At 45.4% G+C, this 12,164-nt stretch overlaps 1 protein-coding gene across 4 annotated transcripts in view; it reads left to right on the top strand.

The window, feature by feature from the left end:
* NIPAL2 (NIPA like domain containing 2) overlaps positions 1 to 5,941 on the top strand; it is an 89,743-nt gene extending 83,802 nt beyond the window's left edge. For all 4 annotated transcript variants that reach the window (XR_016236525.1, XM_051843948.3, XM_089336368.1 and 1 more), the window contains 3 exons: positions 960 to 1,023; positions 2,075 to 2,169; positions 3,560 to 5,941. Coding sequence is in view for 3 of the 4 variants with exons in the window: in XM_051843948.3 (XP_051699908.3) it covers positions 960 to 1,023; positions 2,075 to 2,169; positions 3,560 to 3,672 (272 nt within the window). In the remaining variant the exon portion in view is untranslated. The remainder of the gene's footprint in view (positions 1 to 959; positions 1,024 to 2,074; positions 2,170 to 3,559) is intronic.
* The last annotated feature ends 6,223 nt before the right edge of the window (positions 5,942 to 12,164 follow it).

The raw sequence follows: 12,164 nt of genomic DNA, 5'->3' as shown, positions 1-12,164 counted from the left end.
CCGGCGCCGCGGCTCACTAGGCTAATCCTCCGCCTTGCGGCGCTGGCACACTGGGTTCTAGTCCCGGTTGGGGCACCGGATTCTGTCCCGGTTGCCCCTCTTCCAGGCCAGCTCTCTGCTGTGGCCAGGGAGTGCAGTGGAGGATGGCCCAAGTCCTTGGGCCCTGCACCCCATGGGAGACCAGGATAAGTACCTGGCTCCTGCCATCAGATCAGCGCGGTGCGCCAACCGCAGTGCACCAGCTGCGGCGGCCATTGGAGGGTGAACCAACGGCAAAGGAAGACCTTTCTCTCTGTCTCTCTCTCACTGTCCACTCTGCCTGTCAAAAAAAATAAATAAATAAAAAATAAAAAGTTATGTCAATTATGTTTATAATAATGATAATCACATTATATAAAGTCTACAAGTTATATTCTTTCTAGAATAGTTTAAAATGTAAATATAGCAAATAAATTTTTAAAAATAAACTACTGAATGTGTATTTTAAGAATAACTATTTAGAGGCCAGTGCCGCGGCTCAATAGGCTAATCTTCTACCTGTGGCACTGGCACCCCAGGTTCTAGTCCCGGTTGGGGCTCCAGATTCTGTCCCGGTTGCTCCTCTTCCAGTCCAGCCCTCTGCTGTGGCCCGGGAAGGCAGTGGAGGATGGCCCAGGTCCTTGACCCTGCACCCGCATGGGGGACCAGGAGAAGCACCTGGCTCCTAGCTTCAGATCAGCGCAATGCGCCGGCTGCAGCAGCCATTGCGGGGTGAACCAACGGCAAAGGAAGACCTTTCTCTCTGTCTCTCTCTCTGTCCACTCTGCCTGTCCAAAAAAAAAAAAAAAAAAAAGAAAAAAAAAGAAAGAAAAAGAAAAAAGAATAACTATTTAGAAAAAGTGGTGTCTTAACAATTTTTAAAATAGTATGTAGTTATTGTAAATACTCTTAGTCTGAAATTGTCCTCTATTTCCATATAGGTATCATATTTTATCAGGAATTCCTTGGTGCCGCTTTTCTCACTGTATTTATATATCTTTTTGGGTAAGTGAATGTCTCAGAGGTAAGGTATGTGAGATTCTATTACTTCTATATAGGATTTTTGGCATTGTACCTGAGGTATAGAAAATTGGAAAATAATACAGGAGACACACTGCTCAGCATGCCCCCCTCGGGCCTCAGCGTCTTTGCTTTTGATCTAGGTGCCCTCCTGAGGGTTCTGAAACACTGAGGGCTTTCAGTGCTCTCCAGAGTCAAGAGAAATCCACTGACCCTTGTAGTACTTCATGGCATTTCTGTACTGTATCAAAACCACCACATTCTTGGGATCTCCTGTTTTAGATCTCAACTAGGAAACCACAGATGCCCTACGGGCACCCAGAATAAAAGGCCAGGACTGGGGCAGATCCCTTTCTTGTGTCATTGTGCCCAGGCTGAACCCTCCCTGGGGAGTTGGTGGACATCATTGTCTGCACTGCCAGCAAGCAGAGGCCAGAACTTTAACAGTGTATCACTGAGGTATGGAGGAGTCCCTTGGCTCCAACTGGCACTCCCATAGTGCTTGGCTCCTCCTTGAGCTGGTATCCAGCATGGCCATTGTTATGCAAACTTGAGCCCAGATTATTTTCAGCATAGGAAACCATCTATCTTGAAAAGTCAATTTCATAAGACATTTGGGTGAGGCCAAATTTCTGGGGTCTGGAAACTATGACTGCTCCTATGGCCAAGGACAGCGAGATTTCTTAGAAAATTAAAGAATAAATTATTTTTTCACTCGTGTTGCCAGCCAGTAATGGTCTGGGCATGCATGGATAGAAAATGAGACCTAGTGTCTACCCAAAGGGGTTAGAGCCTGAATTAGCCTCCAGATGGTAAAAACCTGGGGCAGAGACTTATTGGATGTTGCCCAAGTCGTGGTTCTGGGTACAAATATTATTGGCTGCAGCAATTAAGACAAGTTCTAGGCAGCTTACCATGAGAAACAGGATGAACAAAACCGATGGAATTTATGCCAGCATGTAGAGTAAGGAACTCCGTTATTTGACACCATGAGCTGTCTCAGTGTTCTTGCTTTTTATTAATATTTTTCTTACAGGTGTTTTCTGTCATTCCTTGGCGTGTTTTTGGTCACAAGAAATCGAGAAAGGGAACATCTGCAACAGCCTTATATTGACATTGGAAATATTCCTGGTAAAATTACATATCCTTTCATTCATAGTAGAGAATTGTATCCTTATAAATTAGTAATTGCTGGGATTAGCAATGGGTGTTAGGCTACCATAAAACAATTCTTAAGCTCAAAACTATATTTAATGATAAAACCAAAGGTGATTCTTTAAGTGTAGATGATAACTTATTAAATACTCATTTTACACAGAACACTGGGGATATAAAAGAACTGACTGCTGCCTTGGTTTGGGGGATTTCCTTTTGAGGATTCCTTAAACTGGAAGAGGAGAGGGAAGGTGGTGGGATTGGCTCCCAACAGCAGATCCCTGCCCCTTGAGGAGCCTCTAATAGAACAGCTAAGGGACAGAATTCCTGGGGATGACTGAGGTGGCTTGTGCACTGTGGTACCAACGGTGACATTTATCAGTCACCAAAACATGAGTGGCCCCTTCCCTGTGCCCTAGCTTACTCATTGCAAATTGGGCTAACAGGTGTCACCTTTCCAGCTCTCACTGAGAAGTAGCTCATCGAGGCACATGGGCCACAGAGGCCAAGTCAAGAACAAAGGAAGCCACCTGCAGAGTCCTCGCCTCCTCCCCCCCCCCCCCGCCCACCCGCCCTCAGCAGTCCCCAGCTTTGCTGGGGATTTGGGGTATCCAGTCAGAAGTGGAGATGTTCACATCGCTTCCACCGCCATTGCGATAGCACCATACCTTTGAACCAAAAACCATGAAAGCCTCATCTCTTAGCCTGGGCAGGTATAGCCCTAACCAATGGATTCTGTGCCCGCTTTGCCATTTGGGCCATCTTGTCAACCAAAAACATTCAATGCATGACTTGGAGCTCATGACAAAGGTGTGTGTTACAGATGACTTGTGTGGAAGCCCAGTTTACTTATATTTAACTCTGCTTTCCATTTCACAGTGCCTCAGACCTCAGACCAGTACCAGCATTAGAAGCCACTTAGCTGTTTTTCTGTGTTGTTACAGGTACAGGGAGTCTTCAAACAGTTCATGGAGAGTATGCGTTATCTTTTAAGTTTGTTTTCCATGAACTTTTTGATGACCCCTCATATTAGACTAAACATGGAAAAGAAGACAAAACATTAGAGAGACAGGTTTGGAGATGAGTGAACACTTCACATGAATCTCCAGACTGACCTAACTTGACTTCCGTGCAGCCAAGCCTGCAGGTGGGGGAACCGGCTGTCTCCCATCAACAGTGCGTGTCACCCACCAAGCAGCATGGAGTTCCATGAGCCTTAGCTTCTTGATTTTTATCTCCTCTGTTTAGAGGTTGACCACATAGTATAAAAAAAAGCAATAAAATGTGGCCTAGATTGAGGGGAAATCATTAAGACTTATTCTTCTTTGAGAGCTCAAAAGATTTTTTATGATTATGATCTCCACAGGGAAACAAATATTGGACAAGATACAACAGGATTCAAACGGCTTATCCTATGGAACTTTGCCCGATGGAAGTGACTCAACACAGAGCCAAAGTGGAGAGAAGAAAGAGGCCTAAAATGCTGAGGGGGTGGCTCTTGGCCTGATATTCAATACCACCTTTTTAAAAAATTGCACATGTTCAATTTGTGTCAGCAGCTATTTCATGCTGACATGTGCTCGCATTCGTTTCAGTCCTCCCCCCGGCTCCGTGTCTATGGACAATCACGGCCTTCCTCAGCTTTGACAGTCTAATGTTCTCACGGAATGTAACTCGAAGTGGTCCCCACACCCTGGACCTCTCCCTGACGATCATCTAACCACAGGGCTGTCTGTCACACAAAAGCGTGCACTCACCATTTGGCCACGGGACACACAGATTACTATTTCCACGTGGCTTATGGTGTCAGCTGCCTGGCTTTGAAGAGCCCCATTAGCCCACGGCCTCAGTCCTAAGTGAAAGGCTTGAGAGCATTCATTTTTTCCAGAACACCTTCCATGCACCTCCCCGTAAAGGTGTCACCTTTCCATTCCTAAATTAAAACAGTGATGGTGGGCCATCCTTTCTGAAGACTATTGCTATTAGTATTTACAAGTGGCCTTCTGTGATGGTGGATGCCAAAACTAAGAGACTTCTGCTAGTGGACTTTTGAAACCTTAAAAAAAAAATGCAGAAGTTTTTAGAATTGGGACTGTACTCACTTCAGCAGCCCATCTACAACACAGAAATTGGAAGAACACAGAGAAGATGAGCATGGCCCTGCAAGGATAACACAAACATTCATAAGGCATCTGAAAAAGGATTAGGATCAATATTTGTTTGTTTTTTAATAAAAATGTAGAATGGTGATGTTTTCTTCAGCTGGATGGTCCTGCTGTGCTCGAAATGCAGGAAAATGTCATGTCCTATGTCTTTATTTGTTACAGATCTTATAATTTATCAATTGTGTTCATATGTTTTAACTCTAAAAACAAGTATGAAAAAATCACATTTAAATTATTAGTGACATTTTCCCTACAAACCATTTTGTCCCCAAAGTCATTGTCCCAAGTTTTGTAGATTCTTCTAGGTGAAAGGAGTTATGATTAAAGAACTGGATCTGAGCCATTTAAGTCTGTAGAATAGGACAGCCAAGCAGCCAAACCTGGGTGGAGAGGGAAGCCCAGGTGCTCCTACGCCCAAATGGCTCTTCTGCTACCGATGACCACATATCCACTAAGATAACAGTAGCAGGTGGAATCCATAATAATGTCTCTTATCTATGATCGACCTAGTATTTGAAGGGGAAGAAATGAGGTGGCCTTCCCTGTAACCAATATCAAATAATGAATCTTTTCCTTCATGACATTTCAAAGCCTTCAAATCACTCCTGACTTGTCAGTCCAATATCACTGTGGCCAATCATCTTGCACTGTGTAGACTGTTTAACCCAGAGCCGTTGAGACTGTAATCTTTCAGGACTTTGAGCTTTTTCGTCATCCTTAGCTGCATTCATAACCAGACAGGCAGATCCTGGGTTCCAAGGAGAAATTTGAATACATCACCAATGTACGAAAAATAATCCCAAATCCACATCTGGCTTCTGATCTCCCAACAACTCTTGCCATTATACAAAGTGTCCCATTAATTCAGATAAAATGGTCATGCATATAATTTGAGGCATGTTTTAATGAATGAGTCTAGCACATTAGCCCTAGAAGGCTCAGCTAAGAAATGTGTCTTACACTACAGATTTCTGGTGACTTAAAACTTGTTTCAAAGAATGGGGAAAAAATGAGACTGAAGAGTTTTCTTTGAAGTAGGACTAATTTATAACTACAGTGCATGCATGGTTTTGAGCACTGTGGAATTTTGCAGAGACCCAAGCATAATGCCAATACTTCAGTGACCACCAACATTTGCATCTATTAAAAGTTTTGAGAGATGACAGTGCACATCCAAACAATCCAGCAATGCATTCAAAGTCCAGGTGACTTTCTATATTACTATTCCAAGGTAAGATAAATAGGAGTTTCGGTTCTACTAACCGAACTTACACTAACTTACACTAACGTGTAAGAGTTTTAATATTATGCAATGCACAGCAACCAAAGCTAAGCCAGTCCTTCTCTTGGCATTGTGAGTTGGGGAACTTTTGCCAACACTTGGCTTATCTGACTATTTGTGTAGACCGAGGTGGGCAAACTTTTTAAATAAAGACCCAGAGGGTAAATATTTTGGAGGTTTGTGTTGTACTGTGTCTGTTGCAACTAATCAACTCTGCTATTGTAGCACAAAGCACCCACAAACAGTATGTAAATGAGTGAGCATAGCTGTGTTCTAATAAAACTTTATTTACAAAAACAAATTGCCAGTCCATGGGCTATAGTTTGTCAGTCCCTGCTCTAGACTCTTCTGCCCTTGTCATATAATGTTTTTATTTTTTTGGAAGACTTTTTCTTTTTTATTAAAGATTTTATTTATTTGAGAGGTAGAGATACAGTGAGAGGGAGAGACAGACAGAAAGGTCTTCCATCCGCTGGTTCACTCCCCAAATGGCTGCAATGGCTGGAGCTGTGCCAATATGAAGCCAGGAGCCAGGAGCTTCTTCCAGGTCTCCCATGAGGGTGCAGGGGCCCAAGTGCTTGGGCCATCTTCCACTGCTTTCCCAGGCCACAGCAGAGAACTAGATTGGAAGAGGAACAGCCGGGACTAGAACTGGTGCCCATAACATAAGGGATGCTGGTGCTGCAGGTGGAGGATTAACCTACTGAGCCAAGTGCTGGCCCCACAATGCTTTTTCTATTCCTTGGACATTACACAAGAGTTTAAAAAGTGACACTTTGTGGCTCATGACAAAACAGGTACAAAACATGGGAGTATAGAATTGTGTCTTGATATTTACATTAGGATTGTTTTGCTGATATAAGATATAAATGAAAGTGATGGATTCATTGTTGGGGTCCAAGTGTTTCTCTTTTGAAGCCTGTGGTTCTTTCGTGAACACACTAACTATATTGGGAGAGCTTCTCCAACCCCACATGCCAGGTTGATAATAGCTTTGGAAATGAGTAGCCATTACCCCTCGTATAGTAGATTAAAGCAGTGGTCTTTACCATCCGATTGCTCTTCAGTTTTAATGTTTGCCTGCCCAATAAGGATAATAACTTTCATTAGCAGAATTACTTGAAAAGTAATACAACAAAAAATTTCTCAAGCAGCTCAGAATGGATTCTACACTCCCACACACTCCTGGAGATTCTATTTTGTGGCAAGGAAAGAAAGAAAAGACAGATTTCATAGATTAGTGCAATTTTAGTGCTATTAAAGAGTAATGGTGATAATGTGTAAGTTTGGCTCCAAAGGAAGCAGGTGCAATGGTGGACATGACTCAAATGAATAGAAACATTGAGCCAAATGCCTAAGCCAAGAACCCTCTTTGTGCTCCTTGTTTCCAAGCATGTGGCTCCTCCAGGAATGGTGACTGTACACGCTGAACACTCCTTCCTGCTTGCCAACTTCATAGTGATATGATGGACATAAATACAGCAGTTACTAAAATGAACCTTCCCAACACCCTTCCAGGCTGCTTTCCTTTAACTCCGTGGCTGGTTACAGAGGCAGTCCTTGAACTGGGCAGCTGCAAACCTAATGCACATGTTTGGCACCCGTGACCGTGAGTCTTTTAGTGAAGTTGCTGGATAAACACCACACGTTTTGAGCTATTAGAACAAGATCTCAAAATTGAACCCAACATGATTGTGCAGGGAATTTAGAGGCTGCTTCTAATCGTTAGACTCATCAACAGTCTGGCTCTTATTATGACCATCTTGAAGTAAAAAAAGAGAAGAAAATTCCGCACATACACAGTTTCCATGCAAATATAGACCAGTCTGGAGCTATTAAACATAGTGTTTTAGTAATTGTGGTAAATACAAGGAAGAGCCTTCCCACCCAGGAATTCTTGAGTCTGTCCCCTCTCTCACCAGCCTCGGGGTACCACACAACATGCTGTCCTGCGCCAGGAGCGCAAATCAGTTACAGGAGCTGTGGCCCATCCAAGGGATTTTTTTTTTCTTTTGCTAGAAAGGGAGGAAACGTTTCCTTCAATGTTGCTCCTTAGTGAGACTTAATGAGTCCCAACCACTATGTAAAAAAAGAATATCAACCCCAATATCAAATAAATGTGGTGTTTCGGTGTGCACCCAGCTGGACCAGGTGCTACCCAGAGTTTCACAGAGTTCCAGGCAAGATGCAAGATAGTGTCTGTGTTCCAGGCAAGAGCCTCCTTTCGCGAGAGCTGGCAAGGGTGTAACCAGGAAGGAGCCTATCCATCTCTGATGAGACCAGCATGCATGGACCGAAGCCACTTTGCATATTTCATCTGCTGCTCTCCAGACACGGGCCAGTCCTTCCACGTGCATGCATCCCACTTTCAGAACGCTCTCCTTCATGGCTCTAATTTGAAAACCAACCTCAGAAATTTTCTGAGGTTTGGACTCTACTACTTCGGTCCAAAGCACTCACCTAAACCTTCTAAACACTGCACAAACAAGAAGATAAACCAGCCCAAGACTTCTTGATCCAGGGCCTTGATGCAGGGTTGTTTACCTAATTATAGACTATTAACCCAATTTCCATATGCCTCAAACTTAGCAGATATTCTTTAATTTACTCAAACGTAATTGGTCACCTGCTATTTTCAATGTAATATGTTCAATCTGTTTTGAAAAACTGATTTTATCTTTTAGAGCAGTTTTTGGTTCCCAGCAAAGTGGAGGGGGCGGTACTGACATTGCCCATCTGTCTTCTGTCCCATGCGCCCCAGCTTCCCTGTGGCCAACAACCTCCCACCACAGGGTATGTTATTTCCATGGATGAACCTACCCTGAGGCATTATAGTCACCCAGTGCCCCCCATTTACAGTAGGGGTCACACGTGGTGGTGTGCCTTTCATGGTTTTGGATGAATGTGTAATGACATGTATCCACCATTATAGTATGCTACAGAGCAGGTTCAATGCCCTAAAATCCTATGTCTGCCTCCCAATCTTTCCCTCTTCTCAACCCCTGGCAACCACTGATCTTTTTGTTGTTTCTGTAGTTTATCTTTTCCAGAATGTTGGAATCATACAGTTTGCAGCCTTTTCGAATTGACTTAGTAATATGGATCTGCGACTCCTCCATGTCTTTTCTGACTTGATAACACATTTCTTTTTAGTACTGAATAAGATGCCATTGTCTGGATGTGTGAGTTTATTTATCCATTCATCTACTGAAAGACATATTGGATGCTTCCAAATTTTGGCAATTTAAGGTTATTAGGAATATATAAATGAATTTCACATGAAGGCCAGCTCCAGAGGAACATGCTGTCTAGTCAGAAAAATGTCATTGATTATTTATTGAATCTTTAAGTCCCAAAAACTTGATAATAAGACATAAGTATGGGGCCGGTGCTGTGGCATAGCGAGTAAATTCACTGCCTGCAGCGCTGGCATCCCATATGGGCACCCATTCAAGTCTCCACTTCCAATCCAGCTCTCTGCTATGGCCTGGGAAAGCAATAGAAGGTGGCCCAAGTCCTTGGGCCCCTGGACCAATGTGGGATGCCCAGAAGAAGCTCTTGGCCCCTGGCTTTGGATTGGCGCAGCTCCAGCCATTGTGGCCAGTTGGGGAGTGAACCAGTGGATGGAGGACCTCTCTCTCTCTCTCTCTCTCTCTCTCTCTCTGTAACTCTGACTTCCAAATAAATAAATTTTTAAAAATAAATAAAAAGTCACTTTTAGGCTAAAAAAAAAAAACTTGTAACAGAATAGGAAACCAAGACGGGGGTAGGGCAAGAACTAAGGTGGGGTAAATCAAAGACACCGAGGGCACAGTGAAAATCTTACTTCAGGATGGTGAGAGGGCCAAGTGCATCCTTAAATCTTGTGGTCTAGATGTGCCTCACTGTGCCCTGGCCCAGGCAAAAGGAAGTGAGCGACTTGACCCATGTCATTCAGCAGGCAGGTGGCAGAGCGAGGGTTTGAAGCCAGGATGTCTAACTCTGTGACCTACGTGCCTCCCACTAGAGCCAAGGTACTACCCTGCACAGTAAAATATCAGAAGTGCCCTGAGAGACTTGAGAGACCTCAGAGGGGATAAAGGTCACTGGCTAAGGGCAGAGCCTTCAGAACGATTGGGGAGTGTTGAATGGTGGTCCAAAACAAATGCTCACCTCTGAAACCCTGGAGCTTGTGAGGGTGACCTTATTTCTTTGCAAAAGTAATTGAGTTAAGGTTCTTGAGATGGGATCAGCCTGGATCACTTTGGATGACTGTCAATCCATTAGTGTCTTTCTAAGAAATAGAAGACAGACACACAGGGAAAGCCCCGTGAAGGCAGAAGCAGAGGCAGGGATGGGAAGTCACACAACCACAAGCCAAGGAGTTTCTGTAAAGGAGAACCCTGGAGAGAAAAGGAAGCCTTCTCCCCTGCAGTCCTCAGAGGAAGAGCTGCCCACAGACAGCTTTGATTTCTGACTTCTGGCTCCCAGAATTGGGAGGGAGCACATTTCTGTTATTCCAAGCCACCAAGCGTGTGATCTGTTGCAGCAACCTTAGGAAACATGCAGAGATTGGGCTGCTCTCTGAAGCACATCAGAATCTGGCCCTTGGAGGAGGCCTCATGAGCAAAGGAGACACTGAGTAGCTTGAAGGAAGCCCAGTGGCATCTGTAACGTGGGACATGTGAAGAGGAAGACAGTGCACCAAGACCAGAAATGCAGGTGGGAAGGACTTGAGTGACCGGCTGTGGAACTGACTCAAGAGTTTGGGATTGATTTGGGAAGTTAATGAGTTTATGATGGCATGAGCCTCGTTTCTGGAGACACAGGGTGGACAAAAGGATATAACTGATATATCTTCAAAAGCTTACCTCAGAATTTTTTTTTTTTAATTTTTAAAAGCTTGCTTAAATGGAAAGAGAGACAGAGAGACAAAGAGAGCTATCCCTCCACTGGCTCACTCCTCAAATACCTGCTCCTGCCAGGGTTGGGCCAGGTCAAAGCCAGGAGCCTAGAACTGGAGGTTAAGTCTCCCACGTAGGTGACAGGGACCCAACTACTTCGAACCATCACTGCTGCCTCCAGGCGTGAGAATTAGCAGGAGGCTGGAATCAAGAGCAGAGTTGGATCTTGAACCCAGGACTCCAACATGAAATGTAGGTGTCTCAAAAGACATCGTAACTGCTGCACTGAACACCCATCACCCTGTCACAATTTAATGACATTTCCTCCTGTATCTTCATTAGTCATTTGCTATTGACATGAGATGGCAAAATGAATGTGAAGGAGTGATGATGGAATTTTACCCTTGCATTTGTGGCCCATCACATCCTACCAGAAATAGCCAAGTGTAGGTGGGTGGCAGGCTGCACAGTGGCCTCGGAGATGGCCTCAGGTAGAAAAGCTGTGCCCACAGAAGGCCACACTGGGCACCAGAGTCCCAACCCCCAGAACTTGAGCTGGGAGCATGGAGAGAGCAAGGAGTGAGGAGTGGGAGCCGACACCAGGAGCACCCTGGAGAGCATGAAGGTGAGACGGGCCAACAAAGCGCCGTGGGCAGGCCAAGATGAGTAGTGACCGGAAGTTACAGGGGAGAGCAAGTCGTGAGAGTGAAAGAGCCAAGAGCCAAATCTGTTGGTGCAGCAAAGGTGCTGAGAGGCAGTGACCCAGGGAGCTGCTGTGTGTGAGAGCCGTGGAGGACCCAAGGCCTGTCTCCAGGAGACCAGCCGTGTGAAGTTCACCCTGCTCTGCTCAGCTGTCCCCCACCCCTGCAGCTGACTCATGATCCTGGGCAGCAAAAAGGCCTGATTTTCACAGGGCTTGTGGGGTTCCCAGCAGACGACAGTCACATGGGGCTGCTGGCACCACGGATGGGAAGGGGGAGCCCCTCTGGGAGCCAGGAGGATGCTCTGTCCAGTAGTGGAACTACAGTGCTGATCTGCTCAATGGGGGTCCTCACTGTTGAGGGGGCTCCACCAGGGAGATGGGAGAGGACGGGCCCAAGAAAACCAGTCTCTGTGCCTTAGTCATTTTTGTTTGTCTGTTTGGAGGTAGAGAGACGGGGAGAGAGAGAGGGAGGGAGAGGAGGAGAGAGAGAGAGAGAGTCAGAGTTAGCGCTTTCAGCCACTGGTTCATTCCCCAAATGCCCACAATGGCCAGGATGAGGCCAGGGCTGCCACATGAATTGGCAGGGGCCCAACTTGAGCCATCACAGCTGCCTCCCAGGGTGGGAATTGGCAGGAATGCTGGAGTCAGGAGCCAGAACCAGGAATCAGACCCAGGTACTCCAGTATGGGATGCAGGCACCTTAACCACTAGGCCCAACACCTGCCCCTAGGTTTAATCCCAGTGAGCGTTACAACGTCGCTAGTTTCTAAAGGTGTTAATGGGGCTGGTGCTACGGCATAGTGGGTAAAGCAGCTGCCTGTGGCGCCAACATCCCAAATGGGTGCTGGTTCGAGTCCCGGCTGCTCCACTTCTGATTCAGCTCCCTGCTAGTGCACCTGGTAAGGCAGTGGAAGACAGTCCAAATTCTTGGGCCCCTG

The sequence above is a fragment of the Oryctolagus cuniculus genome, chromosome 6 (genome assembly GCF_051225735.1).
Source record: "Oryctolagus cuniculus isolate XC-2025 breed Fujian yellow rabbit chromosome 6, ASM5122573v1, whole genome shotgun sequence".
Classification (NCBI taxonomy): Eukaryota; Metazoa; Chordata; class Mammalia; order Lagomorpha; family Leporidae; genus Oryctolagus; species Oryctolagus cuniculus.
This window is presented reverse-complemented; position numbering and strand designations above follow the sequence as displayed.